Raw genomic sequence first — 24902 nt, forward strand, 5'->3', positions numbered from 1 at the left:
ACTTTCCTCAAATATTCTAAATGGAATTTTTTGGGTCTAATAGAAAAGGAATGTAGTGTGTCTTCTTTGTGATGAATGGCGCAACGCTCGCTCACCTGTAGGTGGTATGCGGTGTGTATACATAGCGAGCAGGGAATTCCAGAACTTCTTTGGTAGGCCGAACCCGCAGGTCAGGGTAGGGCTTCACGTGGAGCAGCTCGGGTGAAAGACAGTAATGAGGGGAGTCCGGTGCTGGCGAGATATCAATTTTCAACTGGGCTACGGTGTCAACAAAGAGGGACGGTGACAAATGAGACCTCGGTTCGCTCAATCGCTTCAGGGTATAATTGTAATAAAGCGACTTTCAAGTTCACCTGTTACGGGCCTCAGTCGACGTAGGACAGACGAGGGTCTTCGCATGTCTGCCAGGAATTTATATAAATCTTCGTCACTCAGCCTGTCTCCTTCCTATAAAAAGTCGGAAAGGAGAAATGGCAAGAAATATGAGTACAATTTTGGTGGTGCTTAATACCTAATTATTAAAGGGATGGACAAATAGTTCAGTTTATCTGCTTTTATCTGGTGGTGTTTTTGTATAAAAATAAATTAAATTAAAATGTTAAGTTGACAGGAATATTGAAACGATGACTTATGTAATATTATTATAGCCCGTCGATTAACACTATAATGCAAGGGTGTCAGACTCGGGTTGGTTCGCGGGCCGCTTTAACGTCAACTTGATTTCGCGCGGGCCGGACCATTTTAGATATAATATTTAGATTTTTTTTTTTTATAAATGGATTAAAATAACTGGATTAAAAGACCTGAATATTCAGTTTTTTATAGATCTAAAACAATGTTTATTTTAGCTTTTTTAAATATATTTTTAGATTTTACATAAGGGTTTTTGAACGAAAAACACAGAAAAAATGGATTAAAAAATGACAATTATTGATTTAAAAGGGGGAAAATCAGGAAATGTAATATACATCTATACTCTATTTTAATTTGATCCTAAAACAGAAAGTCGGCACTCATCATTTACTTTCCTGGGCCACACAAAATGATGCGGCGGGCCAGATTTGGCCCCCGGGCTGGCCAGAAGGTATACAAATGTAAAACAAAATTACGTTTAGTGTAAATTCAGATTAAACTTATTTTTTAGTGTGTCTGCATCGTAATCCAAGTTCATTTAAATTTGTTTATGTTATATTACGATTCACCCTACTCTCCGCGAAATCCGTCTAATTTTAGTTCTATTAAACACATTTTAGTAATATTAAACCACTAGTTATGTTACTTTGTCAATAGATGGCGATTAGAAGAAATAAAACATTTTTTTCCAATCCAATATCCTGTTTTTGGTGTTTTTTCAGAGGGTTGGAACGAATTAATTTGTTTTTAGTTCATTTCAATGGGAAACATTCGTTCGAGTTACGAGAAGATCAACATACGAGCTCGGTCCCGGAACGAATTAAGCTCATATCTCGAGGTACCACTGTAGTACCATTATGACTACTGCAGTATTTTCACTTGTCCTGTAGCAAGTGAAAACTGTAAATATTTGTATGAAAAACATACAGGCCAAGAATAGAAAACTGTTAAACTGTATACACCACGATAGCAATCATAACATATAAATAATGAACCTGTTTGAAGAAGTTAGTGACAGTCAGAGTAGCTGGACGGAAAGTGGCAAAGTTGCACATGTCGTCGCCCATACTCATTCGCTCGTATCCTTTCTTCTTTCGCTCATTCCAGGTCCCGTGGCCTTTGCGTTCTGGTAAAGAGAAGAAAAAAAAAAGCATATTTGCCATCGGAGTCCATTACGCTAATGCACAGGTGTCAAAGTGGTGGCCCGGGGGCCAAACCTGGCCCGCTGCATCATTTTGTGTGGCCCGGGAAAGTAAATCATGAGTGACAACTTTCTGTTTTAGGATCAAATTAAAATGAAGAGTATAGATGTATATTAAATTTCCAGATTTTCCCCCTTTTAAATCAATAACTGTAATTTTTCAATCCATTTTTTCTGTGTTTTTAGTTCAAAAATCATTTTGTAAAATCTAAAAATATATTTAAAAAAGCTCAAATAAACATTGTTTTAGATCTATAAAAAAATTGAATATTCAGGGCTTTTAATCCATTTATTTTAATCAATTTATTTTAAAAAAAATCTAAATATTAAATCTAAAATGGTCCGGCCCACGTGAAATCGAGTTGATTTTAAAGCGGCCCGCGAACCAACCAGAGTCTGACACCCCTGCGCTAATGTGAGGCAGGCAGTACCTGAATCGGAGTCCGGATCCAATCGGTCCAGGCCTCCGACGCTACTGACGATGTTGAAAAGGTGAATGGCGGTCCAGGCGAAAGGCATTCGGAAGCAGCCCAGACGACTGCAAGACTGCTCGGCCTGAAGACGCAATTTCTCAAGCTTCTCCTTGTGCTGTAGCCAGACGGGAGTCCGCGTTACGTAACGAAAAATTGAAAAAGATCCAATAAAAAGCACACGGTATTTGTCAAGGTCGGTCCGTTGGTAAATATTGCATTCAGACAGACAGAATTGAGCAATTGGACAGTGAGAGCATCCCACGTGCAGGCAGCTTGGTTGCAGGTCGTGACCACTGTGATGCTTACCTTAGATGAGTCAGATTCTTTCATCACCATGTAGGGTTCACAGCACTCGCCGATGTCGCCTTGTTGAAGAACTTTCTCAAGCTGCAAGGGAGAAAGTATTGGTATTCAGGGGCAGGTGACGTTGGGAAATGGGACTTGAAGCTCCTCATTAAAGAGTTGATGAGGATTTGGGGCTTTTTATACCTTAATGACCAAGAAGATATCAGCAGACGGGTACGTGATGGAGAAAATGGCCGAACGCGCCAACGTGGAAATGGCCGTGTGAGGCGTGTGAGGCTTTAGTAAGCTTTTCATCTGGTCGGAGTTCAGGTCGAAGTAGAAGTTCTCGGAAATCTGGAACCAGGAGGGAATGATCCAAGAGAAATGGGGGTGAGGGGGATTGAAAATTCACATTGGGATACGTAATTGAGTTCTGACTTGCAGATAGAAACCACAAAGTCACTTAAGGCCAATTTAAGGCAGGGCTAAATTGAATAAAGCCAGCATGAGCTCACTTGTTTTTTACCAAGTCAATGCAATTCTACTGATGAAATGCGATTATACCTTCTTCTTCTCCTTGACGTCGTAGAGAGCGAGCGATCCAAATATGGGCTCGATTTCAATCTCAAATCTGAAAACGACAAATCCGACAGATATTAAACCCTTTGATTTTTCTTGAGTCTGTATCCGTGTTTGCTACCGCAACCAAGATGGCGCCGTTCAAGTGGCAGCCGGTGGCGGTAGCTCCGTCCACTCTTGTTCGTTTTGTGTTTTCGCTGCTTTTCTGTCTTAATGATTTGGTGATTTTTTAATGATCCCATTTACTTTGCTTTGCTGTTCTGCGGCTTTTGCGACTGTACTGTCTAACTTGTAACTATGTGTGTTTTTTTAATGTATCTGCATTCCCCCCCTTCTTGCTACTGTCACAATGAAATTTCCCGAATACGGGATGAATAAAGTTATCCAATCCAATTAAATGAAGAAATTGAAGCACCCGGACAGCAAATGTCACTTACTTGAGAGAAAGACACTTCACCATGATTCTTTGGCCACAATGTTCTTTGGGTACTTCGGGGACAGAGCATCGTTCCACGGCCTCGTCCTAAACATACACACACACACACACACAAATTTGCACAGTAGTCCTGGCAACGTGGCATGGCAGCAGATAAGACAATGATGTGCACACATTAAAAAGAGAGTGTGGTTGGAATGAGGAAAAAAGAAAAGAGGAAAGCAAACAGTAGATAGGGTGAGTTTTTTTTTTATAGCTGCAATATGACCCCAGGTCTCAGCCACAAATACAGACACACACACACACAGAACGTGTTGAAATCATTTTTGTCCTAGGTCAAATCGTAGTTATGAAAAAAGTCAGAGATATGTAAACTGATTTCTTGACTCCAGAAAATTAGACTACATTTTATTTTAGTGAGAAACAATTATCTGGGGCCACAGAAAATGATGTAGTGGGTCGGATCTGGTCTATTAGACACATATGATCTAGAATTAGATAAAATATTTTTAATAGGGAATATCATTATAAATCGAAGAAATAAACAAAAGGGCAATTTTAAATGAGCAAAGAAAACCTCCACAATGACACAAACCTCATCAGGTGGAAGGTAGAGTCCCAACAGGTCGCCGTGGCGCTCCTGAAGGCGAGCCTCGGTATTGCGGCAGTCCATGTCCTCGGCCTCCGTGCGCTCCAGCACGGATGGCAGGAGCACGTCGGGGGCCGAGTTCCTCAGGTCAAAGATGCTGGAGGCCCAGCTCCCTCGCGGGGTCTCGTCAATGGATGCGGAACGCCGCTTCACGTCATTCTGAGCCAAAAAACAAGGGGGTGGGGGATCTCAGATGACATCATGTATTTCTGTTTCTGCCCATGATCTCGCTGCAGATGTTTGGGATCCACTTCTCCTTCCTTTAACTTTCAACCACCCAATTTTTATTGGTTGGTGGCAATTTTGAAAAGATAATTTAATACTGTCCGCACAACAATCTTGAATTAAGCCTACATTTGGTCAAGGCCTGAAGTGTTGAAATCAACGTAGCATTTCAGTATAGTTTTACATAAACTAATGTGATAAATTGAGCTGTCATGGGTGTAATTTTCTTGATTTTTTTTCCTCATCTTTGTCTGCAAAGTTTTTATCAATAATGTAAATATTAATGCAGACATATTGCAATATCCTTATACCAGTAAATTACGTTGTTGCTTTTTTTCCCCATTAACTTATGGCAGTTTACAGACATCAAATCCATTTCAACTAGGAAGGCTGACAATGAGTGATCATGTTTATCTGCCATTACCGACAACAGATGTCCAATCCAATTTGAGGGGGTGTGTGGCAACTTTTGGAACGATCCTAAACTAATCAAAACCTAACAAAACAAATGCCAAGTGGAAAGAATTCAAGCTTGATATTTACGAAAGCCGCTCTCGAAAAAATGTTTGGACTCAGCTCCTTTAGTCAACTCTTATTTTGGAAAGCAAATGACCCTTGAGAAAAGAATGGCTGACCACCACATACCTGGTCCTCCTGTCGCTCCACACCATTGGCTTCATCCAGTTCAAAGTTCTGCTTGAGCAATCCTCGCTGTCTCTCCCGCTGTCGCTCTGAGCTCTGAGGGCTGTGTATGGCGCTGTAGCGCTGGTATCTAACAAGGCGAGCACAACCCAAAATGACCCCGGTTCGAGCACACACACGACTAAAGAAGGGGAACCAACTGGTTCTGCTATATCTGGCTGCCACTTACTTTCTCTGAATGACAAGCCAGTCATCTGTGTAGACGGCCAAAGCATCTCTCACTCTGGGATCCAATGCACTGCTTAAGAAAAACACATGAATAATTAAGATAAGCATCCCTTTTAATATTTATGTTCTTCGCAATCGTCACGGACGAAAATGCTTTGTTCTCTTTTTTACGTCGCAGTAAAAATAAGTCACTACAGTGGTACCTCAACATACGAGAAATTTGATACGAGTAAAATTTCGGGCAAATATTTATCTTGCGATACGAGACAAATTTTGATCTACGAGCAGACAGCGGACGTGAGATTCTGCTCATAAGAACATCATGGCCACTGTCTCTCTACCTGCAACTCCCTCTTTGTAATGTCTCTGCGAGCACTGGGCGGAGCGTTGCATTTTTTCACAGTTTTTTTTCCCCGTTAGTCATTGCGAATGGCGAGGTGATCGCTAATAAGAGTTATATATACTAGTCGTTGACAAGTGGTCGTGCGTTATCCTATTGTGAGGACTTTTGTGTGCATCATTTTCGGAATATTTTGAAGGGAATACAAAAGCAAAACAGCCCCTCGATAGTGAAGTCAGGTTGGAGGCGGGGCAAACAGAGCCAAGGAGAAGAAAGGTATAAAACTGTAAAACAAAATTAGAATTAAGTTTAGTGTAAGGATAGATCAAACTTATTTTTGAGTGTCTGCATCGTAATCCAAGTTCATTTTAAAAAAGACTCCGCGAAATCCTTCTAATTTTAGTTCTATTAAACACATTTTAGTATACTATTAAACCACTAGTTATTTGATACTTTGTTAATAGATGTTGAATTAGAAAAAAAAAACATTTTTTCCAATTCGGAACGAATTAATTTGTTTTTAGTTCATTTCAATGGGAGACGTTGGTTTGAGTTATGAGAATATCGACATACGAGCTCAGTCCCGGAACGAATTAAGCTCGTATCTCGAGGTACCACTGTATTTATTTTTTATTTTTTTATTTTAAAGAGATGCCGTGGGAAAACGTTAGTGTGCTCACTCTTCCTCCTCTGGCAGTGGAGGCTCCAACGTGGTGCACTCCTTGTCCATATGTTGGAGCTCCAGGTCATCGGCGGGGAATTCCAGTAGTTGTCTGAGGGGGCCGGACTCCACCCCGGGAGGGTGACTGCTCACATAGTCCTCAAAATCCACCGGCTCGACAACCTCTGTCAGGGGTAACTGTAAAAAGAGACAAGATGTTAGCCAAATAACTATATCTCGCCGTGCTTGCAACCAATGTTAAACTTATACACTAGATCACATGTGTCAAGGTGGCGGCCCGGGGGCCAAATCTGGCCCGCCGCATCATTTTGTGTGGCCTGGGAAAGTAAATCATGAGTGCCGACTTTCTGTTTTAGGATCAAATTAAAATGAAGAGTATAGATGTATATTAAATTTCCTGATTTTTCCCATTTTAAATCAATAATTGTAATTTTTAATCATTTTTTCTGTGTTTTTAGTTCAAAAATCATTTTGTAAAATCTAAAAACATAAAAAAGTTAAAATAAACATTGTTTTAGATCTGTAAAAAAACTGAATATTCAGGGCTTTTAATTCAGTTCTTTTAATCCATTCATAAAAAATAATCTAAATATTATATCTAAAATGGTCCGGCCCACATGAAATCGAGTTGACGTTAACGCGGCCCGCGAACCAACCAGGGTCTGACACCCTTGCACTAGATTATCTCATTCTCAATGCCTCGCGTGATGAATAAAGAATGTCTATTCTCCAAATCGTGTCTGCTGGGTTCCCCCACGAGCATTGGGTTCGTTTCAAAACATAAAAATCAGAGCATCTCCGACATTTTGGTAAACACGGCATGTTACGTAAGGACCCTTTTTCGGTGTTATCTTAGCATGACTTCATCCATGTGGAAAGATATCAAATAATAAGGGTTCTACGGGCATCTCCTCTTTTTGAAGCAAACTTCCATAACACTTTTTTTTTGTCGTTCTCTCTCCCTCTGTTAGAATTCACATCTAGTTCCCCACACAGAAAACCTAATTACAGGTTCCGAAGCGGGGATAAATAAAGTTAATTATGGGCTGACTCACGGGATGGTGCAGGGCTCCTCGCTTTTTGGACATTAGAGGCGAGCCGTATTCTCGGGACACTTGCTTTCGAACCTCTGCAGCCACAGTCCTGAGAAAGAAAAAAATCAGAAGAAAACAGAGAAATAAAAAATAATGGCAATGTCATGGAAATTTGGAGACAAAATAAACCTTCAAATAAAAAACATGACCTAACCGTACTCCTTGGTTTTAATAAACAAGAGCTATTTAAGGTGTTGTGGTTGAATTCCAGTGAAAGCCGACCACACATTTAACCGTAAAATCTATTTGAACGGCGGCCAAAGCCGTCAGTGGCAGCCAATAATTCCTGTTAAATCACTCGGTTCTTTCTGTTATCAGTTTTTTGTGTGTGTCAAAATCCAGCAACAGCTGTTCTCAAAGGAAGTTCAGGAACGTCTCTGACAAAAAAACGAGACGAGCAGGCTTACGGGCGCCGAGCCAGAGCGGGTCTCGTTTCTTTGACAGAGTAAGAGCAAATGAGAGGCTTAAAGGGGTGAAAAAAAAAGCAAGCCCACCGCAATCCTTCCAACGAGACAGCGTGCAGCTGCTACTAGAAAGTCAGCGAATGGCAATTTGTGTCATGCAGACAGCTGCAAATACAAGGCCTGATTACATAGCTAGGCTTCTTCACTCTTCCTCAATCTTTTCCCATTATTTCAATTCTGTAAGACAACATTGTGCATGGTGAACTATTCATTTATCGATTCCCTTTTCATAGCAATTAGGGTCAAGGCTGAGCTGAAACTATTCCGGATGATGACGGCTTAGAGGGATAGTCCTCTTCAGATCGGTCGCCTACCAATCTCCGGACGGATAAACAAACCATGCTATTTTGAGTCTTCAATGAGTTTTTTCTGGGGATTTTTGCAGAATCCTGCATAAAAATACAAAATTCACCATAGAGATTTCCAGGACTCCGAACAGAGAACCAGTAAAAAAAACTTTCCCACATTGTTATACACTACAAAACTTGTAGTACCAATCTACATGGTAGTAAAAAAGTTTTTTTTGCAAATATTAATGCAGGAAATGGGAGAAGCATCAAGCACGGGGGCAAAAAACAGCCAGCCCACGTCCTCCCACCCTTTCCTGCATCCGGCAAGACACAATAAGTCCAGTTGAGGAGAGAATGTTTTCAGGGAATATTGCAGGAAACATTACACAGACTGGACTCTTAAAGCTGTACTAAGTATATACAGGGATGCTAGACAAAATGCATTGATTCAATGGGGCCAAAAGATATAAACACTCTTAAAGCTGTACTACGTATATACAGGGATGCTAGACAAAATGCATTGATTCAATGGGGCCAAAAGATATAAACACTCCTCTGGAATGAGTGCTGAGATCAATAGTCAGACTTCCTGTTTTTGCAGTGTGGAAAGATTGTGGGGTCAAGCTCGGGGCCCTGAGACTAACTAACCCTTAAATTAGTAATGAAGTTAAGGTGATTTACAGGTTAAGCCCTCAATCAAAAGGTAGAGAAAATGCGAAAACTTCCAAAGTGCATTGATTAAATACTTTAATGACAGCTAGATGGCTAGCTGTCATACTTGTCAATGCAATCGGTGGGAAACGTAAAACTGTCATAATTAGCCACTAGCAAATGACGTCACAACAGCTTTTTTTTTAGCATCGGGCTTGACACTCGCACGAAACACTCTTTAGCGGCCTATTAAACACATGTATCGATCGCTAATCCCCAACCCTAACCCAGTTTAAGTGACTCGATAACTCGATCGACCGCCGATAATAAATTAATTGGCTTAAGCGACGCCTCACAACATGGCTTAACCAAACAATAACTTCTCACCGGTTGATTTTGTGAGCAAACGCCCGCCTCTCGCTCGTTGTGGATGTCATGGCGTGTCCCCATGTAATAGTAACTCATGGAAGATTAGCTGGGGGCTTGCGGATGGTCGTTCTCGTCCCGTCTGGTGGTGTTTTGGTGAAGATGAAGGCGAAGGAGAGGGAGAGAAAGCGCTTCCTTCTCGTCCGACTCCACGCTGGGGAACCTGGCCGGGATCCCTTGTCTTGTTCCTCCTAGTGGCCGGGAGGCGAGCCAGTGTCAAGTCAGGCGTGCCTAATGCGTTCATTTCCGGTGCTGCTCAAGAAATAATATGCAATGGAATTATTAGAAACGGTTCATTGTTATATTTTGTCCTGTTGGTTGGACTTGGTTTAATTTAGACACTCGCGAAGATACGATAACAGTTGGCCAGAAAGATCGTGCGAGGAAATTAATGTAAATGTGGCGTCTTCTTCTCTGTGGAACGTGATGTATTTCCGGTCGGCTCGGAAACAAAAGTAACTTGAGGTAGCTCACCTGACAGGTTAAAAGAGTTTGGGAATTGCTGGTGAAATGTCAGTAATTTTATGGGAACTTTGATGTATTATTTCATAAAAAGATGGGAAGGCACTGAGATTTCCTGTGGAAAATTAATCAATTTTAATTTCATGAGTACTGTTGGTGAAAAAATAAAAGTATTTTTTTTCCTTTTTTGTAAATGTGATGTTAATTTTTTTGTACACCAGGTCTCAATTTCTTATTTTTTCCTCGATTATTTTTATGAATAAATTATCTTTTGGTAAAATGTTATTTACATTTACACATGATTGGAAAAATTCGCAAACCAATACAATCTGGTTTTGACCTTCAATATTACTCTAAAGTATTTTTTTCCTCACGGTATTTAATTTATTGCATGCAATAATTACTCTTTTGAATCTATACAATGTTCTTCCTATAAATGAATCTATAAGTATGATCACATTTGACATTAATTCTCAGTTGTCGATGTGAAACAAGTGCTTTGAAAAATGCCTAAAAAAAACAAATGTAACTAAATACGTACAGCTTTTAAAAAAAATAAAGTTAGTCAAAGACTCCCGTAAGGCAATACCTGCAGGTGGCACTGTAGACCAACAACTGTTTGAAAAACAGCCACTGGCCATATTTGACCTCTGAAGATATCCATCCACTTCACTTGGATCTTCATAACTAGAATTACACAAACAAAAAGTTCCTTTCAGAATAGCTGCTCGTCGACAGCTGGGGTTCACCCTGGACTGGTCGCCAACCAATCACAGGAATATTTGAAGACAACTAATCAAAACTATGGACAATTTTAGAGTCTAAATTTGTATATTTTCCTGCAAATGACGAATGGCAGTGACTAATGGATGAGCTGTCTGTTGACCGTAATTGTCCCTCCTTTCGTGACAAACTCATTCCAAAGCCACCCAATCGCGGGCCTCTCGCCAAAGGCTGCCAATCAACAATGAATTTCAGTCACTCTGCAGTTCTCCGTCTTACTTCCCCAAACCCTCGATTCAGCACCCTGGAGAGCGTTTGTGGGTACCTGAGGACAGGGGAGACACCAACATGCAAAAATGGGACTAAGGGGGGGACATGCTATCTAAGGAAAGTCTACGATGGAGAGACGTGATGTTGTGTTGAGTTCTTGGCATGTTATGTGGAAAATATTTTCAAGAAACATTTTTAAAGATAATCTAATTGTATTGTGCAGCTTTTAACTGAGAAAGAGACAATTAGATGTTCAATTCATTTAATCTTGGAGGACTTGCTGTCATCTTTAAAAAAAAATATAGGAATACATTCCTGTCTTCTTGGGACACTAAATTTCATTTGATAATGAGAACGGGCTTCTATAGTTCAAAATAAATGGAAATATGGGGATGTGGGCAATCTTTTAAGCACATAAAAGGTCAGCCGTGTGAAGGATGCACTCTTCTGCAACGTCCAATTGATTAGCCAGCTCAGCCTCAGCCTCAGCGTTGCTCCTTGAGCATTCTGAGCATCTGACTTGCAATGTTTGTATGACATTGCAGCGTCCTTGCCTGTGGAGTCGCAAGTCCCTCCCCCTTTTCCTCCTCCTCCCCCTCATTATTCTCCTCCCCCCACCTCCCCCCTAGCCAGCCTTCGCCTTTTCCCTCCTCTGGCCGCACCTTCTTTGCCTCGCTGTCTTTCAATCCCTCGACCGGCACTATTGTTCCAATGCCCAGCCCCCAAGAAAGACCCCCACATGCCCACCTCACCTCCCACCCCCTCCTTCCACCACAGCCACCGCTGACACTGCTGTGCAAGCAAAGAACAAAAGAGAGAGTGTCAGACACCACCCACTAGATCGCTTTCACTACAGGCCCCCACCTTACTTCCAGATGGGGTTCCCCCCTTATTTTTTTTTAACAAGGTTTCTCCCAACCCCACGAGCCTTCAAAAAATGGACCCCCTCCTACCGTCCCCTCCTCCTCGACCCCTACAGCCTCTCGAGCCCAGTAGTCAGCTGCCCGTCACCCACCTGCTCCTCCGCCGCCACGCGCCCGTGGTCCGACTATTCCGGGCCCATCCCACTACAAATCCTATTCAAATCACTAAACACACATACAAAAATCTGAGCTCCTACTTTTAACATGACTCTCCAATTAATAAATTTTAAAAAATCAACCTTTAGCCCAAGGGTGTCAAACTCGGGTTGGTTCGCAGGCCGTGTTAACGTCAACTCGATGTCATGTGGGCAGGACCATTTTAGATATAATATTTAGATTTTTTTTAAATAAATGGAGTAAAAGAACTGGATTAAAAGCCCTGAATATTCAGTTTTTTATAGATCTAAAACAATGTTTATTTTAGCTTTTTTAAATATATTTTTAGATTTTACAAAATGATTTTTGAACTAAAAAACACAGAAAAAATGATTAAAAAATTACAATTATTGATTTAAAAGGGGGAAAATCATGAAATTTAATATACATCTATACTCCTCATTTTAGATATAATATTTAGATTTTTTTATATACATGGATTAAAAGAACTGGATTAAAAGCCCCGAATATTCAGTTTTTTATAGATCTAAACAATGTTTATTTTAGCTTTTTAATATATTTTTAGATTTTACAAAATGATTGTTGAACTAAAAAAAAAAAAAAGAAAAAAATGATTAAAAAATTACAATTACTGATTTAAAAGGGGAAATTTAATATATATCTATACTCTTCATTTTAATTTGATCCTAAAACAGAAAGTCAGCACTCATGATTGACTTTCCCGGTCCACACAAAATGATGCGGCGGGCCAGATTTGGCCCCCAGGCCGCCACTTTGACACACATACTTTAGCCAGTAAAATAAGCCAATTAATGACTTACAATAAGCAAACCCTTCAACAATAGCGCCACATAATGTAACATTTACACACAAAAACCCACAACGACGACGAGTATCAAACAGGCCTGTTCAAAAACAGCCAACATGGAAATTGAGATTCCCTAGCAATCTTCCACCAACAATCATCCAAAAACCAAAGCGTTCCTCCTTGACATTTACCTTGAAATGATTGTCGCCATTCTCCATTTGCTTGTACGTCACACGGGCGAACACACAAAGCTTTCCCCCCCAAATGCGAGCATCCGCCTTTCACTCCGGCGCCTCCACGACACGCACGGATGCGCCCAAGATTGTCACCCACTAACCAAGATTTATGAAAAGCCTGCCCTGCGCCACTGTATTACTGCGCTTTATTGTGGAAAAGCAAGCCGCCATATGCATATAACATGTTTATGACTCCTCAACAGTACTCACTCTGGACATTTCCAGATCCCTCAGCTGGAGGAAATGAACATCACCCCCCCCTAAAGCCCCCCTTTCTCAATCACTTTACCCCCCCATCCCACCGCCGCCTCCACCACACCAGCATCTTCTAGTCCCTAAGGGTGCGAGCACCCAAATCAATTGAAGGAAAGGAGAGTGCAATGTGGTCCTCCCCCTACATCTGTCAGGGAGGGACCGCGGGAGGGGCCGCGCTCGTCAGCCCGACGGGGGGAACAATATCACTCCATCTGTCACTGAGCGTTTCATCTGGGATGGGATGAAATATAGGCACCTCTATATCATTTGCACGTATTATCTTACTTCAAGTCTCCGGAGCGCCGCACTGTAAAGCGAGCGGCGTCTTGGTGTTGGATTACCGTCCACCCACCAGCGAGAAGTCGCCGAACGCCTCGCCAATGATGCTCGTGGCTGAATAGACTGATGTGAGTCTTGGTCGCAAGATGTAGAAGACATGCTGAAAAATGAGAAATTAGGAGATGCTGTAATCTCATGTTAAGAGGAAAAAAATTGGCACATAGCAGAATAGATCCATATTTCAATATTGCATTGTAATGCAATTAAAGGTCAGAGTGGTTGTTGTCAAATTTTACAAAGATGAACGAATAACAGCATTTTAATACTATTTTTTAGAAAGAATTACTAATACTAGAAGGGAACATGATATTTAAAAATTTGAAAAAAAAACATTTATCATATATGTATAGTGCCTGAAAATTAAGAAGAATGTTACAATAACAGTCATTATTTCAAAAAAGAATTGCAAAAATAATAAATCATTTTTGGGTTAGTTAAAAAAATTAAAATTAAAAAAACTATTATTACATGAAAGTCATATTCTTATACTACAAAAAGATGTGATCATGAAAATAAAGTCATACCACTATAAATCATTTTCGGGCCAAAATATTCAAATGTATTAAAAATAAAAATAAACTATTATTACATGAAAGTCATATTCTTATACTACAAAAAAGATGTGATCATGAAAATGAAGTCATACCACTATAAATCATTTTCGGGCCAAAATATTCAAAGTTATAAAAAAAAAAAAAAAAAAAAACTATTATTACATGAAAGTCATATTCTTTTACTACAAAAAAGATGTCATGAAAATAAAGTCATACCACTATAAATCATTTTCGTGCCAAAATATTCCAAGTTTAACCATTTATAATTAATGACAGCAAAATAAACGATTATTACATGAAAGTAAAATTCTTATAATACAAAAAAATAATGTGATCATGAAAATAAAGTCATCCCACTACCAAAAAAAGTAGTTTCGTGCTCCCATCTGCCACTCAAAGCAGTTTTATGCAATGAATTTATAGAACACTTCTATTAATTTATTTCTTGTAAATGTATGACTTTATGTGCTTCCACCCAAAGTGCTAAATGAAAATGTATGAGCAGTCCGTTAAGTCGTTAGCATGCAAAATCTGCCGCTTAACTAAGTAGAAAGCTTCAATGGCATCAAACTGAGAAAATTGCTAAAAGGCAATCAGCTAATAACCAGCACGTTCTTTCATATTCAAATACAGCAGGTGGGGGGGATTGGGGGTGGGGGGCTAATTTGGCATGGCTTTATGATGTCCACTCTAATGTGGACATCATCAAATCACAAAGACGAAGTGGCCTGCGTTTGAATCCCGAGCAAACAAGTTCCACACAAAGAAGACAAAATGGCGTTTAGGCGGAGAGAAAGGCTCCGTCTCCCCCGAGGGCCGCCGTGCGCCGCCGTGCATCTCTGCGAGCAGCAGGTAGAGAGAGCTAGCTGCAATCTCAGTCATTCATATTTAATTCCGCAAGAGTTTCCGGGCTCGACTAATGCGCTATTGATTTCAATTCTCCCATTACTGAAGCAAGAAGGGGGGGGGAAGTGGGCACATGAAGGGGGGGGGGGGGGGGGGGGGGTCCGGGGGGATAACTGGACTGCAGAGATTGAGAATCAAAGGAGGAATATGGAGTGCAAAACATAATATTCCAACAATAGAGTTGCAAAATAGATGATAAAAGCCAAGAAATATGCTACATGCTAATTCAACATAGGAAGGCCAGAATCCACCAGGGATCGAATCCTCGACCTCAGAACCGTGAGTTGCATGAGCTAAACCCCTGGTCCACCGTGCCGAAGATGAATTATTTGCGGACTTTAAAAAAGAAGATTGTGTCATACAGATAATTAAGTTTGCAAGGTGAAGCCACATTTTTCATTTTTGGTTTCAGCGTTGAATAATCAATGGTAGACTTATTGTTTCTTGTAGTTCCCCAGTTGGCCAGTAAAGGTCATAAACATGTTTTCTGAGTTGAGGAATTGTTTAGAGAGGTAGGATTTCAAAGTTAGTGTCGATTAAAATGAAAAAATTGGCGAATCCACAGCCCGTCAGCTCGGTATAAATGTTAAAAAATATACTTATGTTCAATAATGAATGGAGGTTTGTCCCATTGGGCCTGAAATAGGCTTCAAAATAAACAAAAATAGAGTCATGATTTTAGAATATCACTAATATGTCATGTTTTACATAAAAGCTGAAATGCCAGTGTGACCAAAATGTCAACAAAATTCATAAAAAGACTGCAATAACTGACGCGTGTCTCCATTTTCAATTGCACCTCATTTCTAATCAATGTAAAACAGATCAACATTAACAGTACAAGACAACCTTTCCGGGTATTTCTGCATTATTGACGCCTTCAAAAAGTATTTGGACAGCTCGCCGTGCTGAAAACAAGCACGTCTAAATGCAATCTGCATTTTGTCACTCCGAGAATGGCGAGATGAGACAGAAAAAACAAAACAAAGAGAATGTCTAAGAGCTGTGTGTATTTAAGGTCTCTCCCCAGATACCCAATCAGACAGGAGCCAATGAAAGATTCATAAACGGCAGCCTTATATTTTAAAACGCTACGTCGTCAAACAGTATCTGCAGAAGTGGGGGTCACTTCTAGTTCACACCAGCTCGCAGCCATTCACGTGCAGACTGAAGCGCCGTCGTTTCACAATTACGTGCGTCATCGGGACTTTCCTTTTATCCGGCGCTGGCTTCATTAAAGCTAAAAAAATCATCCTTACACGCACAGAATGATAAAAATCTGATCATATATCCATAAACAACAAGATGACAAGAGCATCTGAGACTTCCTATTCGTTGACGCTAAGAATAGCCCAAAGACCGCGTATGAAACCCACATTTGGCAAATTCAACCCTTAACACTCGGACCGCTAATGTTGCTGCTTCCGCTGCCCGCTAAGTGCCAAGAGGGTCTCGCAGAGACCCTCCCCCCACGTCCACTGTCACGGTGTCACACACACACATACACACGCACACATAAAGATACACACATAGCGGATATGCAGACGCTAACGGGAAAAGCAGGCAAGAATTATGCCCCGCCGCTAACACGCTTTTCCACTCGTGCGACACCAAAAGCCCTGTTGAAGAACATTTCAGTCGTATCCAATTTTGCAGTTCAATGCCTTGGCATTTACTCTTCAAGAACACTTTGTTCTCAAACTCTGTTTATATTGACCGTGCACTGACTTGGATATATTAGCGTTTAAAACGTAAATACGGAGAAAATAAATCAATAGCGTTCCGACGGTTGTCATTTTTTGTTTCGTAAAAAACTCATTGTTAAAAGTCCGATCCATTTGGACTGAAAGGTCTGGCAGATAGTGAATGATTGAACTCAAATACATTTAGAATGGGTTTTAAAACATGTTTTTATATATAACTACTTATAATATATACTAGTGCAAGCAAGGGAATTTCACGAATACGGGATGAAATAAAATTCTAATCTAATAAACAGGACTGTTTGGATCAAGCCATCTGACACTATAGTGACAACCACCCCTTAACTGCAGGTTTTCGGATTCTCGATAGGGTTTAAGTTAGGGCACATGCGTCAAAGTGGCGGCCCGGGGTCCAAATCTGGCCCACCGCATCATTTTGTGTGGCTCGGGAAAGTAAATCATGAGTGCCGAGTTTCTGTTTTAGGATCAAATTAAAATGAAGAGTATAGATGTATATTAAATTTCTTGATTTTCCCCCTTTTAAATCAATAATTGTATTTTTTAATCCATTTTTTCTGTGTTTTTAGTTCAAAAATCATTTTGTAAAATCTAAAAATATATTTAAAAAAGCTAAAATAAACAATGTTTTAGATCTATAAAAAACTGAATATTCAGGGCTTTTAATCCATTTATAAAAACAATCTAAATATTATATCTAAAATGGTCCGGCCCACGTGAAATCAAGTTGACGTTAAAGCGGCCCGCGAACCAACCCTTGACCACCCTTGAGTTAGGGGATAAGGGAGGCCACAATGTTAGCGATTCTTTTTCCATATTCTACCTTTCTACATATTTTTTATATCAAATGCGCCAATTATTTTGGGCATAAATAAGACAATAACCATCCGGAAGAACAAAAAAACCCTTTTAAACACCCCCGCCCCGCCATGAAAAAAAACACTGCTTGAACCCGGGATTGTCGAGCGCCCAATTGGGTGCTCGAAATGCCCTCTTTAGCCACGTGAAGGATTCAACTGGCGCGTTGCTCTAACGAGGGTCCACAATTAGGCCCGTTTATTCCCATTGAGCGCCGAGCGTAAGTGGGCTCGCAGTCAGCGCGCCGACTTGGGCGGCTTTTGTGCGGCGAGGGTGGCTTTTACGCCGGCAACAAAGCGGGGAAGAAGACAAGCACTTAATGATGGAAGCCAGTCTCATGGCCACTCCTGACGTACGCATGCGCGCTGGCGCCGAACGCTGACTCAAAAGGCTCCAACGCATTCGGGCTGAGTTGACTCACTGCTTAACGGGGCTGTGGGGGCGGGGTTAAGACAGACTGACGGCGAGGCTCCATCTACATCCTCTTATTAACGAGTGCTTTCCTCATGAAATATTCATGGCCGCTAATATCGCCCCGGCTCCGAGCTGAGGCTGCTACTTATGTAAGGCAATTATGTAAACCGCCAGGCCCGGGCCCACGTTGGGAGGAAAACCGGGAAGGACGTTCGGCGGCGGCGGGAGTGACGGAGCGGGCTGGAGACGGAAAGGAAGGACGGAGGGACGAGCGGAGTGGGAGGACACCGACCGGCGTCTTTGTGTTTCGACGAGTGAAGCGCACGCACGTCTGCGCAAAGAGCCGTAATGGCCGATTGGCCAGTGATGTAAACGGCGTGCTGCGTTTGCACCATCATCCCCCGCAGCCAGACGTTTGAGGACTTCTCAAGGTCACGTCAGGAGACTCGAGGAGGTCGAGCTAACGAGACCCGCGATGGATTCTTTTGTAGAAAACGTGGGAACATTTTTATGGAAAAAAATAGAGTTCTTACCACAAAAAGTGCTACAATCGTGAAATGCTAAAACCAGGTTTGGGTTGTCAGAAAATTTAAAAAGATTACAAAAAAATAACTAAAATATGTCGGCGCAAATTTGAATTTGTGTCAGGTGGTAAATATGATCTGAAAATAAGGTAAAATTAAATGTTTAGGAAAAAAATATTTACCCAAAGAAAACATTTACAAGAAACAGCAGGGTGCAAAAATAGAACAAAAAATTGATGGTAACAATGGGCGAATAGACTATTGAGAAAATCAATTGTCACGTGTCAAAAGTTAGAAAAATACATTTTAAAAATGCAAGTCATGAAATGCTCAAACCAGGTTGTCAAAAAAAAACGATAAAACATTAAAAAATAACTAAAGGGGGACAATATGTCAGCGCAAATTTGAATTCGTGTCAGTTGATAAATATGATCTGAAAATACGGTAAAATTAAATGTCTAGGAAAAAATATTCCCCCCCCAAAAAAATATAAAAGAAACAGCAGGGTGCAAAACTAGAACAAAAAATTGATGGTAACAATAAGTGAATAGACTATTGAGAAAATCAATTGTCGCCCTGTCAAAAGTTAGAAAAATACATTCTAAAAATGATTGCAAGTATACAAAGGAGAAAGAAAAATACAAATTTTACGTCAATTTCTGCTCTCTTTTTTTCCTCCTAATTAAAAAAAGTAAGCTGATCCACAGTAATGCAAATTTCGCCAAATACAACAACGCATTCCTTCTCTATTAACCTATGATCTATCCATTAATTTTCACATTTTCTCTTTTCAGCCACCCTAAAAATCAGCCCTCCCTGTCCAAATAAATGCGACATCTCACAATAAAGTCACATGCTAATGCTAAAGTGCTAAACTTGCTTTTCCAAGCAACCGCATCAGCACCAACAACAGCCAACGAGCTAACGTGGCTAATTAACAGCACGCAACCTTCTTGGCGGAAGTTCCAAAAAACAAAAACAAAAAAACATCCACTGATTTACGCCGCGCCAGTCGCCTCCCCCCGGGTCAGCACCCTGTGGGGGTCTACACCAAAAAATAGGTCATTTGTCACACATGATGTCTCGGGGCAGGGGCCTGCATTATAAATGAGCCCAAACCGCACGTCTCGGCGAGCACTCAGCTTGGAGAAGTGGGCGTACCCGCCACCAGAACTCCTCGGGCGGGGCCCGGGCGGGGCACGCCGTTAAGTAAACGCCGAATCCCTGCCAAAGCGCCATCCGGCCAAGCGTGGTCGCTCGCATCTTTTGAGTTTTTTTTGGACACCCGACACATTTCTCAGGCGATTCCACAACGACCGGCTCTTAATTTGTTATTCCCACGTCTGCACCTGACCCCCCGATGGTTCGCCATCTGCCCGCCGCGTTGCAATTTCCCCGCTTTGTTTTCAGCTCGCATTCAGCCGCCTTTTCCGCAGCCGTGCCTTTTCCTTTTGGCTTGTAAAGTGTTCGTGAAGCCTGAGGAGCGAGGAGGTATAAATGGAAGATGGGGTTGAGGGGGGAGGTTGGGGTTGTGTGTGTGTGTGTGGGGGGGGGGGGGGGAGAAGTACCGCAAGTGCTGCACCCATCTGTTCCGCCGGTGCAGGTGGAGTCCTATTCACTCAGCTCTATGGGTGTGTATGAGTGTGTGTTTGTGAATGTGTGTGTGTGTGTGTGTGTGAGGAGGGGGTGGGGGCCAGGAAGAAAGGAAGGGCATTGAGAGGAAGGCAGTGGAGTGATGGAAGGGCAGCGAGCGAGGGGGTTGGATGGCTGGGTGGGGGGTACATGGGGCGATCTCCCTCCTGAAGGGGATAATGGGCGAGGGGCGCATTGCAATGGCCGCCGCGTACAACCCTCCCTACACAATTAACCAATCAGTGGCAGCCAGGAGCGCACATAAAAGAAGTACATTGCAGCAGAGGAGCAGAAGGAGACGGCAAAGAGAGTGGGGTATCGAACGCGGGTGAAAAAGGAAAGGGAAAAAAAAAAAATACACTGAAGCAAAAACTCCCCCTCCTCCTCATCATCATCCTCCTCCTCCTCCTCCTCCTCCTCCTCCTCCTCGTCGTCCTCCTCCCATCCTTGGACACACCCTGCCGAGGCTCTCTGCTTCTCCGCTCTACTATTTTTTTTTGTTATTATCGCCCTGAATCGCGGAGAGAACGCACCTCTCTTTCCTCCTCCTCCTCCTCCGTCATCCTGCCGAGAAATCCCTTCTCTTCCTCTTTTCATCCTATCGAGGACCCCCACACGACCTTGGCGGGCTGAGACACCCTTCCGTCCAAGCCCAGTTTGTATTTTTTTCTCTTTTTTTTTTTCTTTTGCCTTTTGGAACTCCAGCGGGGAGCGAGCCGAGCGCCGGGAGAGCCGTCGAGCCGTCGAGCATCCGCCGAAAAAAAAAAGAAGGACCTAGATTTCCCCCCCCCCCGTCGGTGCACGTCAAGAATGGTTACTGTACGTATGCTTTTCCTGGTCTCTCGTGCGCGTGGGGGTGCCGGGACTGCATGTTACGTCTCTCGGGCCCCTTTGTGTTAACGTGCGCACATGGGATGCGGCCATCTCGCGAGTGTTAGCGTCGTCGGGGCTTTAAACGCCGACGGTCGCTTTTTCCGATTCACGTCTCCATCAAAGACCTTTCCGGAGAAATGCCTTCGTTTGCGAGGAGAGGCGACGGCAAGGGCGGGGAGTCGATTTTCTCGACCTGGCGCATGCATCACAAGGATGCCGGAGACAAAACAGCTCGTACGCCCAGGCGAGAAGGAAAATCAAATTTAAAAAAAAAAGGTCGAGTCACTCCGCGCTGGGGGAGGAGAGACATTACGAGAGACATTACGCATCCTTTTGCCTTCGCTTTCCTCCAAACGGAATCCTTCCAAAACTGCGACGTAAGCGTGCCAGGGAGCGACTAGACTTAAGCGGTCTCCATCTTACTTCCTTCCCAAAAAAAATACAACACACGGCGGCCATGCTCGGGGAGGAATTGAGAAATTGGCTGGCTGCCGTACCCCGTGGTCCGATTTTTTTTGGGCGTGTCTCTCGTGCTGGACCACCGGGGCCTTGGGCCCAGCGTGGCCTTCTGTCCACTGTAGACTTCAATCAAGTCTACACTGAAGGACACTAGGGAGAGCGCATTTGCATGTTTTTGCTTACCTATAATAAATCATAGTGTTACATTAAAAACAATGAGCATACAAAAGAAGCCAACTTCTGCACGTGTCATTACAAACGGAGCATTTAGATATATTTCCGACATCTCACCTCCAACCACACACTCAGATACAATGTGCAAACCACCCCCGCCCCACAACCACTACCACCACCACCGTTTACCCTACTCTACCCTCACCCCCCCCCCCCTCCCAAACCCCCCCCCCCCCCCCAACGCACGGGCCGCAGCCCTCCCGTAACGCCGCAACCGCAGTGCCAAAGCGACTAAAAGCGTTGAGTCAGACAACCTTTCCGAGGCTCTTACACAATTCAAGGACGAGTCGAGGCCACGGTGGCACTCAAACAGTCTCGATGGCCGTCAATTCCATTTCAAAGGCGTATGTATGGATCATATAATACGCGACTATTTTATTCAGTCCACTGAGAAGGCCCAGACAAGAAACATAATTATATTACATAAGCGTTGAACGTACACGGCTTATATTATCGTAAAATGCAAAGACGGCAATGGCGCCCGTGGGATATTTTGAGGGTCACATTTTCTAGCTCGTCTCCAAATAATACGACTTTAAAAAAAAAAAAAAGCTTTCCTATGTATATATATATAGTTGACTGTAAGAGTCATTGTCCCGCAGCCCCCCGCCTGGCCGCCACGCACACGCACAAAGCGCCAGTGTTGGCATTAATATTCATAGTGGCGCCGCGGTCTGTGCAAGAGGGAGAAGAAGAGGAACGGGTGGCTCTTTTGTTCGGGCCTGTCAATACGTTTATTCAGCAAAAAGCCTGCTGCGCCCTCAGCCAACGCCTGCAGATCTCGCGGGGAGCCAATGGGGGGCACGTGGTGGGCTGAAGGTTAGACTGGGCGCGCCAAGAAAACCACTTTTTCCACATTTAATCAAAGCACACGGCAGGAAATGAAGATGTCAGATGGCCACTCCCTTTTTTTTTTCAGCACGCTGGATAGCTCTCGGGCTGATCGTGTTTCAGGGGGGGGCTGTCGTTTGAGGGAAGCGACACTTTTGCCGATAACTTTCTCTCTTTTTAACGATAAAAAGATGGGCAAAGGCAAATGTAGGCGACTTCTCTCGCTTTCGCTCTGTTTTTTTTTTTTTAAACAGCTGCCACAATAATCCCTTAAAGTAGGGAGAGTGTGCCTAATGCCCTTTGTTTGGGATAATCCCGTAATCTGTGTTATTTAGACGGCTCATTTACACTTGGGACTAGCGTGCGTTTGAGATGATAATACGGGGATGTTTGATGAAATAAGGTGGATAAGTTTGTTTTGGATAACAGGGAAGGAAAGGTTTGTTATTCGGAAGCTCATTCTTGGTCAGGCTTGCACTGCAACGGTTGATAATTAACGTTTTTTTATGTCGTATGTAGGAAACAAAAACAAAAAAAATTGCATTAAGCCTTTATAGAGGACGTCATTTAATTGACAGCAATAGACTTCCAATACATATTTGTTGTTGCCGTCAATGGCTGCCAATGAGTAAAAAAAACGTCATTATTCGTTTATAGTTTTTAAAATGAATTAATCAAAAATTAAGATGAATTAAATTAATTACATCTAACATGAATAAAATCACAATCATACTTTGGTTATGATTCTAAAGTCATATTTATCTAAATTGTCATAATATTGATTTAATGACAGTGGTGGACGTCCAATTTATTTCAACTGGGAGGACTGACTATGAATCTTCATGTTTTGATGCTAGATGTCCAATGCGTTTTGCCTGGGAGACCTGGCAGCAATAACTGCCAGCCTCTCCCAGAAAAATATGGATGTTATTGCAGTCAATTAAGTGCTAAGTAATAGTGTATCACATTTTTTTATTGTGTGTGGCTTCTCCAATGCTAATGATAATGCATTAATTAAAGTATTGTTTACATCACAGGTGTCAAAGAGGCGGCCCGGGGGCCAAATCTGGCCCGCTGCATCATTTTGTGCGGCCCGAGAAAGTAAATCATGAGTGCCGACTTTCTGTTTTAGGATCAAATTCAAATGATTATAGATGCACATTACATTTCCTGATTTTCCCCGTTTTAAAATCAATCATTGCAATCTTTAATCCAATTTTTTTTTCTTTTGTGTTTTTAGTTCAAAGCGCATTTTGTAAGATCTAAAAATAAATATATAGATATTTTCCGTTTTCCACTTTAATATTGAACAGAATTAAAAAATATATTTTGTTTCCATTTGAAATGAAAAACATGATTAAAACAAATTTTCCATTACCAAGAAAAAAAAGCTCAAATAAACATTGCTTTAGATCTATAAAAACGGACTATTTAGGGCTTTTGATACGTGCCGACTTTCTGTTTTAGGATGAAATTAAAATGAAGAGTATATATGTATATTAAATTTCCTAATTTTCCCCCTTTTAAATCAATAATTGTCATTTTTTAATCCATTTTTTCTGTGTTTTTTAGATCATTTTGTAAAATCTAAAAATATATAAATAAGCTAAAATAAACGGTTTAGATTTATAAAAAACTGAATATTCAGGGCTTTTAATCCAGTTCTTTTAATCCATTTATTAAAAAAAAAATCTAAATATTAGATCTAAAATGGTCCGGCCCGAGTTTGACACCCTTCGTTTACATGTTATTTACAGTAATGTGGTTATTTTACTGGACACTGCGAGAAATTTAAAAAAAAAATGTTAGGAAAGATGGTATTTTCTTTTTTAAATAAGTGTTACTTTGGATTTAGTCAGGGAGAGGGGGAGGGTTGGGGGACAGTTGATCCCTGATGGTCGCGTTTCCTTCGTTTCACATCTCACTTTCATTTAGTTTCTAGTGATTCTCACAGTGCGCATAACGTGTGATGACTTCCAGTGTACATCGCGTAGCCTGCAGTGCTGCGCTGCATTTGGAGCAGAAGTGAATTGGCAGGCCTGTTTACATGCGACTGAAAGGAGCCAAGAGGGGAAAAAAAAAAGAAGAAAAAAACAAGTCTGCTTTAAGGCGTAGTCAGGCACCGTCTCACTTTTTGTTATTATGATTATTATTGGTGTTTTTTTTTTTTTTCGGAGGGGGGTCGACATCCGAGTGTGGGCCGCGTGTGAGCTTGGCAGCGAGCGAAGGCGGGCGGAGGAAAACGCTGGCGTTTGCGTGCGAGTCTGGCTTGGGGTGTGCGAGAGGAAGCCGGCCGGCCTCGTGTTTGCGTGCCAGTCTGGGAGCATGTGTAGGCGATGCTGATGCAGAAAGATTAAATATTAAGGGAGATCTCGCCGAACCCCAAAATAGAAGAGAGGGGCGGGGCTTGTTTGGGAGCACCGGCGTGGTGTGGGCCACACGGCGCAGGCATAACAAATTGAATT

At 42.0% G+C, this 24902-nt stretch overlaps 2 protein-coding genes across 21 annotated transcripts in view; one reads left to right on the top strand and one right to left on the bottom strand.

The window, feature by feature from the left end:
- Positions 1-13509, bottom strand: part of dock6 (dedicator of cytokinesis 6) — a 36092-nt gene extending 22583 nt beyond the window's left edge. For 4 of the 7 annotated variants that reach the window (XM_077619966.1, XM_077619962.1, XM_077619965.1 and 1 more), the window contains exons 1-16: positions 13378-13502; positions 10350-10447; positions 9260-9550; positions 7429-7516; positions 6372-6550; positions 5353-5424; positions 5127-5253; positions 4203-4415; positions 3609-3694; positions 3157-3223; positions 2797-2946; positions 2614-2694; positions 2266-2422; positions 1629-1759; positions 354-447; positions 96-258 (exon numbers count right to left, since the gene is read on the bottom strand). In XM_077619966.1, the coding sequence (XP_077476092.1) occupies positions 96-258; positions 354-447; positions 1629-1759; positions 2266-2422; positions 2614-2694; positions 2797-2946; positions 3157-3223; positions 3609-3694; positions 4203-4415; positions 5127-5253; positions 5353-5424; positions 6372-6550; positions 7429-7516; positions 9260-9309 (1658 nt within the window). In that variant the 5' untranslated portion in view covers positions 9310-9550; positions 10350-10447; positions 13378-13502. Of the gene's footprint in view, positions 1-95; positions 259-353; positions 448-1628; positions 1760-2265; positions 2423-2613; positions 2695-2796; positions 2947-3156; positions 3224-3608; positions 3695-4202; positions 4416-5126; positions 5254-5352; positions 5425-6371; positions 6551-7428; positions 7517-9259; positions 9551-10349; positions 10448-13377 lie in introns of all 7 variants that reach the window. The other 3 variants (XM_077619967.1, XM_077619963.1, XM_077619968.1) reach the window with 2 other exon arrangements.
- A 6798-nt stretch (positions 13510-20307) lies between these two features.
- elavl3 (ELAV like neuron-specific RNA binding protein 3) overlaps positions 20308-24902 on the top strand; it is a 14373-nt gene continuing 9778 nt past the window's right edge. For 2 of the 14 annotated variants that reach the window (XM_077619266.1, XM_077619265.1), the window contains exon 1: positions 20323-20859. In XM_077619266.1, the coding sequence (XP_077475392.1) occupies positions 20851-20859 (9 nt within the window). In that variant the 5' untranslated portion in view covers positions 20323-20850. Of the gene's footprint in view, positions 20860-24902 lie in introns of all 14 variants that reach the window. The other 12 variants (XM_077619272.1, XM_077619268.1, XM_077619260.1 and 9 more) reach the window with 11 other exon arrangements.

Source organism: Stigmatopora argus, chromosome 14 (genome assembly GCF_051989625.1).
Source record: "Stigmatopora argus isolate UIUO_Sarg chromosome 14, RoL_Sarg_1.0, whole genome shotgun sequence".
Classification (NCBI taxonomy): Eukaryota; Metazoa; Chordata; class Actinopteri; order Syngnathiformes; family Syngnathidae; genus Stigmatopora; species Stigmatopora argus.